The 17,247-nt window shown below is 48.4% G+C and overlaps 1 protein-coding gene across 1 annotated transcript in view; it reads right to left on the bottom strand.

The window, feature by feature from the left end:
- Positions 1 to 17,247, bottom strand: part of LOC132590790 (phospholipid-transporting ATPase ABCA1-like) — a 42,379-nt gene that overhangs the window by 8,121 nt on the left and 17,011 nt on the right. Inside the window, exons 3-7 of the mRNA XM_060263717.1 lie at positions 16,323 to 16,429; positions 9,021 to 9,162; positions 6,800 to 6,934; positions 6,587 to 6,690; positions 5,087 to 5,179 (exon numbers count right to left, since the gene is read on the bottom strand). Coding sequence (XP_060119700.1) covers positions 5,087 to 5,179; positions 6,587 to 6,690; positions 6,800 to 6,934; positions 9,021 to 9,162; positions 16,323 to 16,429 — 581 coding nt within the window. The remainder of the gene's footprint in view (positions 1 to 5,086; positions 5,180 to 6,586; positions 6,691 to 6,799; positions 6,935 to 9,020; positions 9,163 to 16,322; positions 16,430 to 17,247) is intronic.

Genomic DNA, 17,247 nt, shown 5'->3' with positions numbered 1-17,247 from the left:
CACTTTGATTCAAAACAAAGGATTCTATTATTGAACTATTCCTCAGTGGAACAGGCTTTCTCGGGAGGTGGTGGGCTCTCCTTCCTTGGAGGTTTTTAAACAGAGGCTAGATGGCCATCTGGCAGCAATGAGGATCCTGTGAATTTAGGGGGAGGTGTTTGTGAGTTTCCTGCATTGCGCAGGGGGTTGGACTGGATGACCCTGGAGGTCCCTTCCAACTCTAGGATTCTATGAACTACTCGTGCATGACACCCTAGTCCGCTGCCATCAAAATCCTTTACCTGCCTCCTCTGTCTGACCAGGGACCACTTCCTCCTCAAATCATTTTACTGGTTTTCTGTTTGCTCCTGGGTGAAGCAGAAATCCCATGCCTCCAAGTCTTCTGTGGCTGTCCCCCCTTACTACTACTGTATCCCAACACACACAGTGGTGACCTCCAACCGCAGCCAGCTGCTAGCCTTTCACGCCCTCCACTAACGCTCCTCTTTCTCTCTGTGTTTTCCCAAGCACAGATGCAAAACCCTCTCTCTTCAAAGCCCGCTTTCTTTCCCATGATGCCTTTGCCAAAGCCCACAACTTCTCCTGCCCCCAACTCCGCATCTCACCCCTTGAGTATGAGACTGTAGCCTCCTTGTGGCAGGGACATGACGCTTCCAATGTTCCCCCTAAGCTGTGGAGTCATGTGAGCAAAAATTCAACTTTGTGAGCTACTGGCATTAAAGTTGTGAGCTACTGCATAAATTATTGTGCTCTGGGGCCATTTTTCCTGAGCGAAGACGAAAAAGGTGTAAGCTGGAGGTTAACCATCTGTAATAATAATAATAATAACTTTTTATTTGTATCCCGCCCTCCCCGCAAGCAGGCTCAGGGCGGCTCACAACATGTAAATACAGTATACAATAAAACCATGTGCAATAATCAATTATAAATTCCAGTTTTAGATTCATATACAATTTCAGTTATAAAATCATCTGTGAGCTAGCTCAGCTTAGAGGGAACATTGGATGCCTCATCTTCCAAAAACTGTGGTCCCTGTGGGCAATGTTCCCTCTAAGCTGCAGAGTCTTGTGAGCAAAAAAATTCTACGTTGTGAGCTCCTGGCATTAAAGCTGTGAGCCACTGCATGAATTAGTGTGCTCTGAAGTCATCCCAGGGCTGCCAATTCCCAGGTGGGTAAACTAGGAAAATAACACTGTGAAATTAACGAGTTTTGAAGCAAATGCACATTACCACTTTATATAGTCAATTAATTGGAACTAAACAAAGGCAATCATCAAACAAAAGTCCTCCATTCTCACTGAGAACCGTTCCCGCAAAGAAGAACGTAAGCTATACAAGTGAGCTGTTGCCTCAGCATGGGTTCCTGATAAAAATACAGGCGGCCAGTGGAAGTGGCAGATGAAACACGAACAGAACCTTGGACTTGTGTAGCCGCACCTGTTGGACGGAGGACTGCTACCTCTACATTATTTGAATATATGGCCTTCCTGCGTCTTTCAGCAAGGGAGTTTACAGACAGCAGGATATATTACCAATCAATCAGAGCATTGAGATAATTTCTTCTGAACTAGAGAAATAATAGCTGAACTTTGAGCTCTGTTGAGCCGTTTTGATTTTTGTTCGATGATTGCCTTTGTTTAGTTCCAATGAATTGGCTATATAAAGTGTTTATGTGCATTTGCTTCAAAGCAATTTCACAGTGTTATTTTCCTAGTTTACCTAAACTGTACACTGTGGTTTCCTGTTTGCTCTACACTGAGGGGGCAGGGGATCCCGTGGTTTGGAGGCCCTTCCCTTGTTTCAGGGTCATTAGAAAGCGGGTGGGAGGATAGAAATGTCTGCTGAGCACTCTATGTGATGGAGAATTAACCTGCGGATATCTGGGGTGGGGGGGGGTGTCTTGGTAGAGGCACCAAATTTGAAGCATAGCATCCAATGTCTCTCCTTAAGACACCCTCCAAGTTTCAAAAGGATTGGACCAGGGGGGTCCAATTCTATGAGCCCCAAAAGAAGGTGCCCCTATCCTTCATTATTTCCTATGGAAGGAAGGCATTTAAAAGGTGTGCAGTCTCTTTAAATGTGATGGCCGGAACTCCCTTTGGAGTTCAGTTGTGCTTGTCACAACCTTGTTCCTGGCTCCACCCCAATATCTACTGGCTCCACCCCCAAAGTTTCCTGGCTCCACCCCCAAAACCCCTAGATATTTCTTGAATTGGACTTGGCAACCCTAGGTCATCCTTCCCGAGCTAAGACAAAAATGTGTGAGCTGGAAGCTAAAAATCTGTGAGCTAGCTCACGCTAACGCAGCTTAGAGGGAACACTGCCTGTGGGCACCATGGCACCCACTTCCCTGGGTGCCTACCAAGCTTTTCAGAAAGTAGGCAGTGCCATTGTAAGGCAGAACTTGCCACCGGCTGCCTTCATTCAAATGAAAGCATTTTCATAGGAGGCCTGGTAACCACCTGGGCTTTTAACGAAGACGGAGGTTCTCTACCTGGGTCGGGGCGGTCCGGGGAGAGAGATCCAGCTGCCGGCCCTTGATGGGGTGACACTGATACCGGTCCCCAAGGTCAAGAGCTTAGGCGTGCTCCTTTAGTCCTCCCTTACAATGGAGGCTCAGGTGGCAGCCACTGTTAGATCTGCCTTTTTCCATCTTCGACAAGCACGGCAGCTGGCCCCTTACCTGGAGCGCAGCGACCTAGCGACGGTAATCCATGCTACGGTCACCTCAAGAATAGATCACTGTAATGCTCTCTACATGGGGCTACCCCTGACGCTAACCCGGAGACTACAACTAGTGCAGAACGCTGTGGCACGGCTGTTAATGGGGCTACGACGGGAGCACATTCAGCCAGTGCTGAGAGAGCTGCACTGGTTGCCTGTTGTGTTCCGAGTTCGCTTCAAGGTGTTGGTACTAACCTTTAAAGCCCTTTATGGTCAGGGACCTGCCTATCTACGGGACCGCCTTTCCCCATATATCCCCCAGAGAGCACTGCGATCAGGGACAAAAAATCTGCTGTCTGCCCCTGGCCCAAAAGAAGCCAGGCTATGCGTAACAAGATCCAGGGCTTTCTCGGTGGCAGCACCAGAACTTTGGAACACCCTCCCAGAAGCTATAAGGGCCCTGCGGGATTTGTCGGCGTTCCGCAGGGCCTGTAAGACCGAACTGTTTAGACAAGCTTTTCTGGTTGACTGAAAATGGGCTGCCACCGGACATCCTACAGAAGCTGGCGATCATAGTCAGAACCCAATACCGCCAGACTGGATTGAGACAGCGCAAATAGTTTTAAATTGATAAGTGAATTATGGTTTTATATGTTTTATGGAATTGATTGTTTTTATGATATTGTAAGCCGCCCTGAGTCCGCTTGCGGAGAGGGCGGGATATAAATGTAAAGTAATAAATAAATAAATAAATAAATAAATAAATAAATAATTAATTAAAAAAAATCCGTGTGTAGCTCCACTCTTCCTTCAAGCCTTCCTTCTTCCCAGGAGGTGTGAGAAAGGAGGTACTCCACTTGGCAGGCACTGCCTGCTATGGCCAGGGCTGGCTTAGGGCACCGGCAGGGTGAGGGTGCCAAATTCGGCCCTCCCCCCTCCCCATGCCCTAGACAAATCGCTAGTTTGCCTCTTCCTCCGCCCATCCCCCTTCTCCATGGCTTGCCTCCCCCCTGTCCTTTCTCCTCCTCTGCTTGCCCTTCCCCCCTCTTCCCTGCTGATTCCCTTTGTCCTCCCACCCACCCTGCCTCCTCCCCATCCCTTCTCATCCTCCACTCACCTGTCCTGCCTCTTCCTCACTCCCCACTCGAAATTCCAAAGGTACCCACAGGCTGAAAAGGGTTGGAGAGCCCTGCATTAAAGTGTCAGTCTAAGCCCAAGGAGACCAGGGTTCAGTCCTCCTCTCTCAACTTAACAGGCCTCAGGGTCAAACTAGTTGGAACAGAATCCACGAGGCCACCATTAGGACTCCACAGCGAAGTTAAAGTCATCTGAAAATGCCACAAGGTCCGAATTCTGATTCAGTCAGGAGCACAGTCCCGCACCTTTTCAACTGCCCAAACTGCCGGCCAGTCCCGCCCCACGCAGTTGTTTTGACATTTGAAAAAGCACCACAGGAGCACTGTCCTTACAACATTTTTATTTGGTGGCATCGGCACTGTGATGGCTACAAGGGTAATGCCACGTCTAGCTTGGCCCGCACAGGACTGTTATGAACCAAGGGAGGACAGGCAACCATGAAGCCACCTCAAGCTTCTTTGGAAAGAAGGCTGACAACCAAAAGGCAGTAACTGAACCTTGCTGTCAAGTCTGCTTCAACTCTGGTCAAGCCTGTGTGTCATCTTTGGTTCAGGGGAAAGCATTCTGGGTAAAAGCCATACTGTATGCCAATGCTGCTAGCTCTACTCTTCCTCCTCCCCCCTTCCTGTCTTTTGTTATGTAGTTTGCTCTGAAATGGAAGCATGAGAAAGAGATAATAGTGCCTTCTCAGACTGGGCAATGGGGGAGAGGCGCCTTGCCCAAGGCCAGCCGGCCTGAGAACGATTTGTAACATCAATGTGTGAATGTGCCCTGCATAGTACCCCCTCCCTAAAGAATTCCTTTGAAGTATACCTTATATGATTATCCTTACTGTATGTTCCTCAGTCTCTCAATCTTTTAGCTGTTGGATACAATGATTTCAATAAACTAGAAACTTTTTATCGAAAAGGTCTCGTTATTGAATCAGCCGACTTGACACTTGTGAGGATCACAGACCGGCGTGACCCCGGAACAAGTGATCAGAAAGAGAAACTCAAGGGCTCTCAGAAAGTCACATCTGTCAGCTCAAAGCACTTCCCGTCAGAGCCAGTGTGGTGCATTGGTTAAGACAGGCAGACTACTGTTTGAGAGACCCAAATTTGAATCTCCTCTCATGCCATGGAAGCTCGCTGGGTGACCCTGGGCCAGTTGCAGCATCACAGCCTAATAGTCCTCACAGGGTCGTTGTGAGGATAAAATGGAGGGCAGGAGAATGATGGGAGCTGCTTTAGGAAAGGAAGAGCGGGTAAAAAAGGAATTAAAAATGAGTCCACAGAATAAATACCTGTTCTTCAGATGCTGCACGCTCCCCAGGCATCGGAAACAGCCGCTCACCATGATGGCCATTCTGGTACAGAGCGCCTCGCATTCCTCCATGCTGCCAGAGGAAATGGAAGAGATCCGAAAGGAATTAAAGACAGGCACGGCTCACCTCTTTTAATCCCCCCCATCCCTTCCTTTTTTTTTCTTCAAACCATCTCCTTCGGACCTAATTCCCAGACAAGAGCCAGGGGGATAAGTAGCATAGACTGTAGCAAAGACGGAGGGTGCATTCACACTACACTATGTGATGCATTTTGCAACTGGATTTTTGCTACTCTTACACCGCAAAAATCCAGTTGCAAAATGCATTATTTAGTGTCGTGTGAATGCACCCTGAGTCAACGGCCTGGAAGGCAACACCCAGAATCAGTCGCCAGGAAAACACTAGAGATGAGTCCCAGTTAGGGTTGCCAATCTCCAGGTGAGAAATCATGAAAAACAATAAATACAATTTCTAATGCTTTAAACAGAATTCCAAAAGCAGCAACCAAAACAATTTCATGGGAAATTTAGTAATTCTACAAAACGCTCATCTCTACAGCATCTATAAGATCATATTCGTAACAATACAGTTAATAGCACTACTCATAAATTACAGTGAACCATTCATTAAAGTCCTAAAGTACATCGTTGCTTCAGAAGACTTTCAAAGATTTAGAGAGACGATCCTGCCGCTCCTCTCGCGGTGGATTAAAGTGCTCGTGCGCTCCGACAGTCCTGTGGCCAATGTAAATCTTAAACGTTGATAGATGTCTCAATAAGAATTTTAATCCAGCCACAATCAAGGCTTCAGTTGTTGGAAAAACAAACCAGTTGTCAAGTCGGCTGATTCAATAACGAGACCTTTCGATAAAAAAGTTTCTAGTTTATTGATATCATTGTTCTCGACTGCTCGGAGAGATTGGAAGACTAAGGAACATACAGCAAAGTGTAATCATATAAGGTATACTTCAAAGGGATTCTTTAGGGAGGGAGTACTATGCAGGGCACATTCACACATTGATGTTACAATTTCGTTCTCAGGCCTGTTGGCCTTGGGCGAGAAACCTCCCCCGGTGCCCAGCCTGAGAAGGCACCACAATCTCTTTCACATATTCCCATTTCAAAGCAAAGCTACATAACAAAGGAAGGGAGGGGGGAGAGGAGAGTTCGAGCTAGCAGCATTGGCATACAGTGTGGCTTTTACCCAGAATGCTTCCCCTTGAACCAAAGATGGAACACAGACTTGACCAGAGTTGAAGCAGACTTGACACCAGTGGGTGTGTGGATAACCTCTGACGGGGACACACATCTATCACCATTTCTGACCCAGTCTTTTATCGAAGAGGGATCTCCCACTTGTCCAGGTGACAGCCTCGCAACACTACGCAGGGAGAAACTCTCAACATAGCTAACAAACTAAAGTTGCCTCGGAGAGAGCCACACTCCCTGTCCAGGTGAGCCCATTGGGTTCGGCTCTTACCTGTGCGACGTGAGCACCACACATCTGCCGCCCTTAATCATGCCCAGGATGCAGTTCCACAGGGAACGCTTGGCTCGTGGGTCCATCCCAGTCGTCGGTTCATCCTGCAAGCAAAACCCGCCCCGTGGAAAGAGAAGATTCAGTCTATGAGGGGTCTTCTAAGCCAGAGGAAGGCCATTCCCCAAATTCTGTCCTGCAAATGATGTCACTGACCAGGAAGATGACAGACGGTGCTCCAATGAGGGCGATGGCTGTGGACAGCTTGCGTTTGTTCCCGCCGCTGTACTGGCCAGCAGGTCTGTCTGCGTACTGCGTTAGGCCAAGACTGGCTATCCCTGACTGAACCACCTGGACCGGGGGGGGGGGGGGGGGCGACGAGGAAAACAGCATGGTCATGAGAACATGCAAATGTCAAACATCGATATTTCTCAATAAGCAGTCTTTTGTTTTAAATTAAAGATGTTTTATTGTTAGAAACTCAGGAGCTATACCAAGGACACAAGCCTTGGGAGTAATGACGTATACACAGTGGCTATATAGGATATCTTCAAAGGTTACCATACAGATGCATAATTGAGTCACGGGTTCAAAGGTTGCTAAACAACTATCTATTTTATTACTAAGGAATTTAGGCTATTAGAAACATCTCCTATCCTCAAACTATTCTGGAAGCAGATAAGAGTTGTCTGTGTGAACCTGTGGGAGAGGCAACTTGAAAGTACTACCAGCCAGGCTGTAGCATAAACATCCTTGGGCCAGATGGATTTATTACTTGCCCAATGGTTGTAAATAAGGGGGGAGAGAAGAGAGCTGGTGACCTGCTTTGTGTCTGAAAGAAAATCACGTTACAGAAAATAGCGCACTTGACAGCAAGAAGCCCTGCAGGACCAGTCACAAGGTAGGATGCAGAGGCCAAAGCCCCCAGCAAACTGATCCTCCAAGGCAGTCTACTTCAGGACGCGGAGGCTTCATTAAGCCACTGACGGAGGAGCCATATTCCATAAACACAGCTTTTGCAAATGCTCCTCTTGACAGACTGCTGGACTGTAACTTCAGCCAAATTTGCAGAAAATATGTCATAACTGGGTAAGGAGGGCGGGGGTTCCTCTTGTACATGCCAGGAGGAATTTAACTCGAAAACTGCTATTTCACAACATCCTTGTGAGGCTGGGTTTGGAGCGGGTGGCTGGCCTGAGGTCACCAGATGCACTTCATGGTAGCGGAGGGATTTGAATCCGCATCCACCAGTTCCTAGTCCAAAGGCTCTAACTGCTACACTACGTGACCAATTACTGTATTTACCCCAAAAGAAGCCAAGGCTGAATGCAAGATGACCTACCTAAGAATGTGATACACAAAAGGGGTTTTATTCTGAACATCCTTTTGTGTGCAAAAGTAAGAGGATGTCCCTCTTTTTTTCTTGACAGCATACTAACTAAAGCTCCTCTGGGGTGAATAAAGTAACTTTAACAAAATCATTCACCTGGGTTTTTTGGCCACTGTGTGACACAGATTGTTGGACTGGATGGGCCATTGGCCTGATCCAACATGGCTTCTCTTATGTTCTTATGTGACGCAGATTGTTGGACTGGATGGGCCATTGGCCTGAACCAACAGGGCTTCTCTTATGTTCTTATGTGACGCAGATTGTTGGACTGGATGGGCCATTGGCCGGATCCAACATGGCTTCTCTTATGTTCTTATGTCTGGGGCAGTGATGCTCTGTATTCTTGGGGCTTGAGGGGGGGCACAGTGGGAGGGCTTCTAGTGTCCTGGCCCCACTGGTGGACCTCCTGACGGCACCTGGGTTTTTTGGCCACTGTGTGACACAGATTGTTGGACTGGATGGGTCATTGGCCTGATCCAACATGGCTTCTCTTATGTTCTTATGTCTGGGGCAGTGATGCTCTGTATTCTTGGGGCTTGAGGGGGGCACAGTGGGAGGGCTTCTAGTGTCCTGGCCCCACTGGTGGACCTCCTGACGGCACCTGGGTTTTTTGGCCACTGTGTGACACAGATTGTTGGACTGGATGGGTCATTGGCCTGATCCAACATGGCTTCTCTTATGTTCTTATGACAAGGCAAATAATTGCAGCAACAGAGATCCAGGAACAAAAATCACCCAAATTAAAACATCCCGTATAACCAGCCATCTAAAAAGAGCCAAGAGCAGTACTGAAACTGCCCATAGTAACAAAATAATCTCAGCTGAAGTCTGAAAGATCAGAAGCGAAGGAGTAGGATGAACTTCCTGTGGCAAAGAGTTCCACAATTTGAAGCAAGTCACCACTGAAAAGGCCCCGTTTTGCATACTTCATCTCTTTCACCCGATCACTAGGGGGAGGACCTGGCCACCCTTAGGATGTGCAGAGTGCCTTCTGGTCCTCACTGCAACTGGACTTTGGTGCCCCCACATAGAAAACCTTGCTCTTACCCTGGGAATTGCGCTCTCCGGGATCCCACGTAGGCGGCAGTAGAACTGGAGGTGCTCCCGACCCGTAAGAAAGTCGTTGATGGCATCAAACTGGGGACAGTAGCCCAGGTTTTCGTGGACAGACTGCAAATCATTCAGCACGCTGTGCAATGGGAGGGGGGAGGGGTAGAGAGAAATTAGCCAAGGCAGGAGAGTTCTTGACATGGCCGGTGCGTGGGAGTAGGCCAAGTAGGCGACTGCCTAGGTGCCACCTGGCTTGGCAGCAGGCCCATACCTAATCAGGGGTCCACGGGACCTGGCCCCCTGACAGTTTTTTTTTTTGGGGGGGGGGCTCACCCCCAGGCTACCCCTCTCTTCTGTGCAATTTAAATTGGGTGGGAGAGACACCTAGGAGCAGCCGCTGCCACTCCCATGCCATTTAAAGGGCCCACAAACCAGCTGATTGGTGGGGTCCAAATAGCATAGGACCCACGGCAGGAGCAGTCACCAGCCTCCTGAATTATTTAAATGGCCCGCTCCCCCTGCGGCCCCCCCATTGCCCCTTCCCCTCATGGCTCCTAGCTACAGGGCTGCCTGGGGGCATGGTCAGGTGCCCCCTCTCTCCACGCGCAGCTTGTGTGCTTCCCCAATGGAAAGCAGGCTGCACGGAGCACAGGCACTGCCCAGCCAGTTTTGCGTTACCCAGGTCTGTTACAGAAATGCAAAAGCGGATGGCACCCGTGGACCTCGGAGCCCGGCAGGGATAAATTGTAAAAGCTGAAGAAGAGCCAATGACAGCTTCTAGAAACTGGCTCCTATTGAAGTTGTTTGCTGCCGCTCATCCTTCCTACTCTACTTTAACAGAGCCCTGGGGTGGGAGCCACAGCCCAGTAGCAGAGCATCTTGCTCTGATTGCTTAGGAGTGCCTCTGCCCCACCCTCTTTGCATTTTAAGCTGCACCTTGCCAGAGAGCGAAAGGGCTCTTGGCCTGTGGCTCTTCGCCTAGGGGCTCCCTAAGGACCAGGAACCCAGATCCCTGATTTCCTTGTTCTCCCAATAAGGTAAATTGACCCTCCAAAAGGGGAGCCACTTAAACAAACAGCATTTAAAGAGGACTGTATATATATGTTAGAATGCCAGCAGGGGGGTGGGGGCTTTCCAGTGTTTTGCACTGAGCGTCACATGTATGACTATCTGCCCAAAGGACAGAAGTCTTGGGTGTGTGCTCGATGCAAGGAGCTCCTGGTTCTCAGGGAACGAGTTCGTACCCTTGAGGCCGAGGTGACTGCCCTGGAGAAGCAGAGACGGTCAGCTAGGCACTTGGGGAAGACTCTCGGGGGCGTATTAGATGAGCCCCGCTCTGAATGTAGCAGCCCCGTTGCTGCCAGAGAGCGTGAGGGTCGAGAGGGAACAGGGCACCGTGCTGAGGATAAGGGGAATGTGCCCTCAGAAGGGACCTCTTCTTTGGTTGGTGAGCGGGAATCCTTTCGCGCCAAGGAACCATCCCTGGGCAGGGGGAGAGGGGGTTTTTTGGTAGTTGGTGATTCGATCCTTAGGCAAGTAGACAGCTGGGTGGCAAAACCGCGTATTGACCGTATGGTGACTTGCCTGCCTGGTGCAAAGGTAGCGGACGTTACGCGTGTAGTAGATAGGCTGATAGACAATGCTGGGGAGGAGCCTGTGGTCGTGGTGCATGTTGGCACCAACGATGTGGGGAAATGCAGTTGTGAGGTCCTGGAGGAAAAATTTAGGCTGCTAGGTGGGAGACTTAAGGCCAGGACCTCCAAGGTAGCCTTCTCAGAAGTGCTACCTGTTCCACGTACAGGGCAGGAGAGACAGGCACAAATTAGAAGTCTCAATGTGTGGATGAGACGATGGTGTAAGGAGGAAGGGTTTAAGTTTGTTAGGCACTGGGATGCTTTCTGGAACAAGCGGGAGCTGTACAAAAGAGACGGTTTCCACTTGTTCCCGGATGGAACCAGGCTGCTGGCGCTTAAAATCAAAAAGGTGGCAGAGCAGTTTTTAAACTAAATCTTGGGGGAAAGCCGACAGGAGATGAAATGTCTCTGGTTCGGGAGGACTCGTCTCAAAGAGATGAAGGGTTGGCTGCTATTTTTCTACCGGGTAATGGATCAGAGTTGTCCACTGTGATGGTGACAAACAGTATGGACTGTCTGCCAGAGTCTCGAGACGGCAGGAGGAAGGTGGCGGGCCTAGCTTGCCTGGGAAATTATAGATGTTTGTATGCAAATGCTAGAAGTGTTTGAAGTAAAATTGGTGAATTGGAATGTTTAGTGTTGGGAGAAAACATAGACATTGTGGGAATTTCAGAAACTTGGTGGAATGAGGAGAATCAGTGGGACACGGTGATTCCTGGATATGTTATATCGGAAGGATAGGGAAGGAAGGGTTGGAGGTGGGGTGGCTCTGTATGTCAGAGAGGATATACGGTCCAGTAAGACTGAGGTCAGAGAATTAGATTCCCTTTTAGAAATGCTTTGGGTTGAAATAGAGGGCCCAAAAGGAAATTTAACTATGGGAGTTTGTTATCGCCCACCAAATCAAAAGATAGAGGATGATTATAATATGATGGAAGGCTTAAATATAGAGGCGAAACGTAAAAACTGTGTCGTAATAGGTGATTTTAACTACCCGCAGATTGATTGGGTCAATATGTGTTCTGGTCGAGAGAAAGAGATTGAGTTTCTTGATGCTCTCAATGACTGTGCTATGGAGCAGATGGTCTCAGAACCTTACAGGGGTGGGGCGATCCTGGATTTGCCCAAGACTTGGTGAGAGATGTAAAAGTGATTGCGCTGCTTGGGAGCAGTGACCATAATGTTATTGATTTCACCATTTGTATAAATAGGGAGTTGCCCAAAAAGACCGCCACAACCACATTTAACTTTAAAAGGGGTAAATTCATTGAGATGAGGAGGCATGTGAGGAGGAAACTGAAAGGAAAGGTAAATACGGTCAAAACCCTTGGGGAAGCTTGGAGACTATTTAAAACTATAATCCTAGAAGCTCAGATAAAATACATACCACAAGTTAGGAAAGGCACAAACAGGCATAAGAAAAGGCCTGCATGGTTAACAAACAAAGTAATGGAAGCTGTAAAAGGTAAGAAGGACTCCTTTAAGTGGTGGAAAACCAGTCCAAGTGAGATTAGTAAAAGGGAACACAGGCTGTGGCAAATCAAATGCAAGACTGTGATCAGGCAGGCAAAAAGGGACTATGAGGAGCATATTGCAAAAAACATAAAGACCAACAATAAAAAATTTCTTCAAATATATTAGAAGTAGGAAACCAGCCAGGGAGGCAGTGGGGCCCTTGGATGACCATGGGGTAAAAGGATTACTGAAGGAGGATAGGGAAATGGCTGAGAAGCTAAATGAATTTTTTGCCTCCGTCTTCACCGTGGAAGATGAGAACTTTTTGCCTGCCCCAGAACCACTAATTTTGGAAGGGGTGTTGAAAGACCTGAGTCAGATTGAGGTGACAAAAGAGGAGGTCCTACAACTGATGGACGAATTAAAAACTAATAAATCACCGGGTCCAGATGGCATACATCCGAGAGTTCTGACAGAACTCAAAGTTGAACTTGTGGATCTTCTAACAAAAATCTGTAATCTTTCATTGAAATCTGCCTCCGTTCCTGAGGACTGGAAGGTAGCAAATGTCACCCCCATCTTTAAAAAGGGTTCCAGAGGAGATCTGGGAAATTGCAGGTCAGTCAGTCTGACTTCAATACCGGGAAAGTTGGTATCAAGGACAGAATGAGTAGGCACATTGATGGACACGGGTTATTGAGGAAGACTCAGCATGGGTTCTTTAAGGGAAGATCTTACCTCACTAACCTGTTACATTTCTTTGAGGGGGTGAACAAACATGTGGGCAAAGGAGACCCGATAGATGTTGTTTACCTTGACTTCCAGAAAGCTTTTCATAAAGTTCCTCATCAAAGGCTCCTTAGAAAGCTTGAGAGTCATGGAGTAAAAGGACAGGTCCTCTTGTGGATCAAAAACTGGCTAAGTAATAGGAAGCAGAGAGTGAGTATAAATGGGCAGTCTTCACTGTGGAGGACGGTAAGCAGTGGGGTGCCGCTGGGCTCGGTACTGGGTCCCATGCTCTTTAACTTGTTCATAAATGATTTAGAGTTGGGAGTGAGCAGTGAAGTGGCCAAATTTGCGGATGACACTAAATTGTTCAGGGTGGTGAGAACCAGAGAGGATTGTGAGGAACTCCAAAGGGATCTGCTGAGGCTGGGTGAGTAGGCTACAACGTGGCAGATGCGGTTCAATGTGGCCAAGTGCAAAGTAATGCACATTGGGGCCAAGAATCCCAGCTACAAATACAAGTTGATGGGGTGTGAACTGGCAGAGACTGACCAAGAGAGAGATCTTGGGGTCGTGGTAGATAACTCACTGAAAATGTCAAGACAGTGTGCGTTTGCAATAAAAAAGGCCAACGCCATGCTGGGAATTATTAGGAAGGGAATTGAAAACAAATCAGCCAGTATCATAATGCCCCTGTATAAATTGATGGTGCGGTCTCATTTGGAGTACTGTGTGCAGTTCTGGTCGCTGCACCTCAAAAAGGATGTTATAGCATTGGAGAAAGTGCAGAAAAGGGCAACTAGAATGATTAAAGGGCTGGAGCACTTTCCCTATGAAGAAAGGTTGAAACGCTTGGGACTCTTTAGCTTGGAGAAACGTCGACTGCGGGGTGACATGATAGAGATTTACAAGATAATGCATGGGATGGAGAAAGTAGAGAAAGAAGTACTTTTCTCCCTTTCTCACAATACAAGAACTCATGGGCATTCGATGAAATTGCTGAGCAGACAGGTTAAAACGGCTAAAAGAAAAAAAAAATTAAATTTAAAATAAAAAACTGCATATTAAAAACGTAAATAGTTTCAAGCTTCTTCATTTCTCCTACAATTCTTTTTTGGGGGGATACTAGTGGGCAGCTTGCCTAGGGCAACAAAAACCCTCGCCCCGGCCCTGGTTCTTGAACAAATGATCCACAAAGAGGATTGATGTAAATAAGGAGGAAGAACAGAGCAGGGTGCCCACAAGCACCAGGGCACCTGCCAACATCTTTCTTGCCACCCACAAAATTTTGTAGAAAGTGGGTGGGGATAGATGGGGCTTTTGCCCAGGGAGGGTTCTGATTGGTCTCCAGATCTTCAAGACGTTGCTTTGGGAACAGCTGCCACCACAGCACAAGGATCTTCACCATGTGACTGAAGGTACGGCACATGTATGCAAAAAAATATTTTAACACAAAACATGTTCGTTTTAAAAGGTATCCTAGAATTGTAGAGTTGGAAGGGGCCTCCAGGGCCAGCTAGTCCAGTCCCTTGCATAATGCAGGAAATTCACAAAGACCTCCCTCTCACACATACACACCCAGTGCCCCCTGTTCCTTGCCCAGAAGATGGCAAAAAACCTCCAGGACCCCTGGCCAAACTGGCCTGGAGAAAAATTGCTTCCTGATGCCAAAGCGTTAAACGGAGCTTCTGCTGAAATGCTGAAGAGTCCCTGTTAGAGTTATGCATCACCTCCCTCCCTGACATTTTGTGGTTGGAGTCACTTCCTGAAGCAGTCAGGGCGCCAACCTCCTGGTGGGGCCTAGAATCCCACTAGGCTTGCCAATCCCCAGGTCCCAGCGGGGGTTCTTCCGCTTTCCCAGACTCCTTCCCGCCCCCAAGCAGCTGGCCGGCAGGGGGGAAGCCCTGCCCCCAGAGGACCATGTGCCTTTCGCACCTCCGGAGGCTTCAGTCCCCGATTGGAAAGGCTTCCCCTTGGGATGGTGTGTCTGTGTTACTTGGAAGAAGTTGGCAGCGACTCGTGAGTAGAGAGGCCAATCCCTCACTTCAGAGTCACCAAAAACGGGGGGTGGGGGGGGGTGGAGGGAAACGTCTGCTCAGTACTTCATTATTCCCTATGTGGAGATCAATTCTCATAGGGTATAATGGGGAATTGATCTGGAGGTTTCAGGGGCTCTGGGGGAGCTGTTTTTTGAGGTAGAGGCACCAAATTTTCCGTATAGTATATAGTGCCTCTCCCCAAAGTACCCACCAAGTTTCAAAACGATTGGACCAGGGGGTCCAATTCCATGAGCCCCAAAAGAAGGTGCCCCTATCCTTCATTATTTCCTATGGAAGGAAGACATTTTAAAAAGTGTGCTGTCCCTTTAAATGTGATGGCCAGAACTCCCTTGGAGTTCAGTTATGCTTGTCACACCCTTGTTCCTGGCTCCGCCCCCAAAGTCCCCAGATATTTCTTGAATTGGACTTGGCAACCCTAAATCCCACCAAAATTATAACTGATCTCCAGACTGTAGAGATCCGTTCCCTTAGAGAAAATGGCAGCTTCAGAGGGGCGACTTTATGGCAAATGAACCTTACTGAGCTCTCTCCCCTCCCCAACTCCACCCTACCAAGAGTCTGCTGCCTAATTCCCCAACCCACAGCTGGCCACTATGCAGTGGCAGCCGTTTTGTGGTTGTGGCCATAACTCTCCATCAGAATTCCCCAGTCGCCTGCTGTTTCAAAAAGGAATGCAGAAGAAGAAGAAGCTATTGGATTTATATCCTGCCCTCCGCTCCGAATCTCAGAGCGGCTCACAATCTCCTTTATCTCCCCCCCACAAGAGACACCCTGTGAGGTGGGTGGGGCTGAGAGAGCTCCCACAGAAGCTGCCCTTTCAAGGACAATCTCTGCCAGAGCGATGGCTGACCCAAGGCCATTCCAGCAGCTGCAAGTGGAGGAGTGGCGAATCAAACCTGGTTCTCCCAGATAAGAGTCCGCACGCTTAACCACTACACCATACAGGCTGAATACAGTCCTGGAATACAGAAACAGGGTCTCAGGCAGAGGTCCTTCATATCTCTTACTGCCTGGTCCTGGAGACACCTGGGATTGATCCGGGGACCTTCTGCATGCCTCGCAGGTCCTCTACCACTCAGCCACAGCCCCTCCCACTGAGCCACAGCTCATAAGCCAACTGGGCTTACTCCCGGTTCCTACATGCAGGAGAACAGGATGGTCATGAGCTGAGGCTGTAAGAGGCGGTACCACTCTGGGTGGCAGTGCCTTGAATCCTGCTTTGAATGTCTCTTTGCTTCTTGCAAAAGAGAAAACTAGCACACCAAGGGGGAAAGATCTCCCTTCTTCCTTCTCCTTTGCTTGTGGTGCTGGATTTCTTTTTGCAGGGAAGGTGTTTTTTGAAAAAAAATAAAAAAGGAAACCATTCCGAAACACAATCTTCCAGATCTATTCCATTCTATACACATGCCAGGAACTCCACTTACCTATATCCTTTCAAAAATGCATCTCCCATAGTCACGTCTACGTCCCCGGTCAACATTTTGAAAGTTGTTGTCTTTCCGGCACCGTTCACACCCAGAAGGCCAAAGCACTGCAGAGAAGGAATCGAAGAGCTACAAGTTTGAAGGTGAACTGCCCCACCACCACACTCTTGGCCTCCCCCTCCGGACATCGCACCACCATCCCATTGGATTTCTTGGAGAACAATGGGACGGACCAGATGGGACTCCTGCCTCTTGTTCCACTCATGCAGAGGGGCACCTTAAAGACTGGCAAAAGTCTTGTGGCAGAAAGTTCCACAGGCCACAGCCCATTTTGTCAGATGCACCTGCAATGATTTGAATTTATATTTTTGTATTTCTTTAATTTTTGTCAAGTTGCAGTAGAGAAAGGGAGGTGGAAGAGGAGGAATGAGTGAATGAGGTGACTGGTTGATGACTGAGAGGGTGTGGGTAGAGCTAAGTATGTATGTGTGGAGAGGGAGAAACCAATTTCTAACTAGGCGTGTTCTGGATGGATAGCCCTTTTGCTCCCGGGGCTTCTCTCCATTTTCGCACAAGTTGCCCCCGGAGCTGCGAGTTGGCGCAGTGTTCTTCCACAGCAAGCAAGATCCTCTTCCAAGCAGTTTCTGCTTGCCGCGGGAGAACTGCACACCAACTCGCTCCTCCAGGACAACTTGTGCGAAAACAGAGAGAAGCACCGGGATCAAAAGGGCTCTCCACTCAGAACAAGCCCTAGTGCGAAATTGGTCAGAGAGAGAGTGAAGTCAGCCAGCAGTGAACTCTCAGCAGAGGGACAGCAGTTAACTGCCAGTTGTGTCAGTCAGCAGTCTGCAGAGTCTGAGAAGCAGTCCTCTGATTTAGAATCCCATATAGTGCTATGAAAGGCATTAAGGTTTTAAAGAAGACA

The sequence above is a fragment of the Heteronotia binoei genome, unplaced genomic scaffold, assembly GCF_032191835.1.
Source record: "Heteronotia binoei isolate CCM8104 ecotype False Entrance Well unplaced genomic scaffold, APGP_CSIRO_Hbin_v1 ptg000754l, whole genome shotgun sequence".
In the NCBI taxonomy this organism is placed as follows: Eukaryota; Metazoa; Chordata; class Lepidosauria; order Squamata; family Gekkonidae; genus Heteronotia; species Heteronotia binoei.
This window is presented reverse-complemented; position numbering and strand designations above follow the sequence as displayed.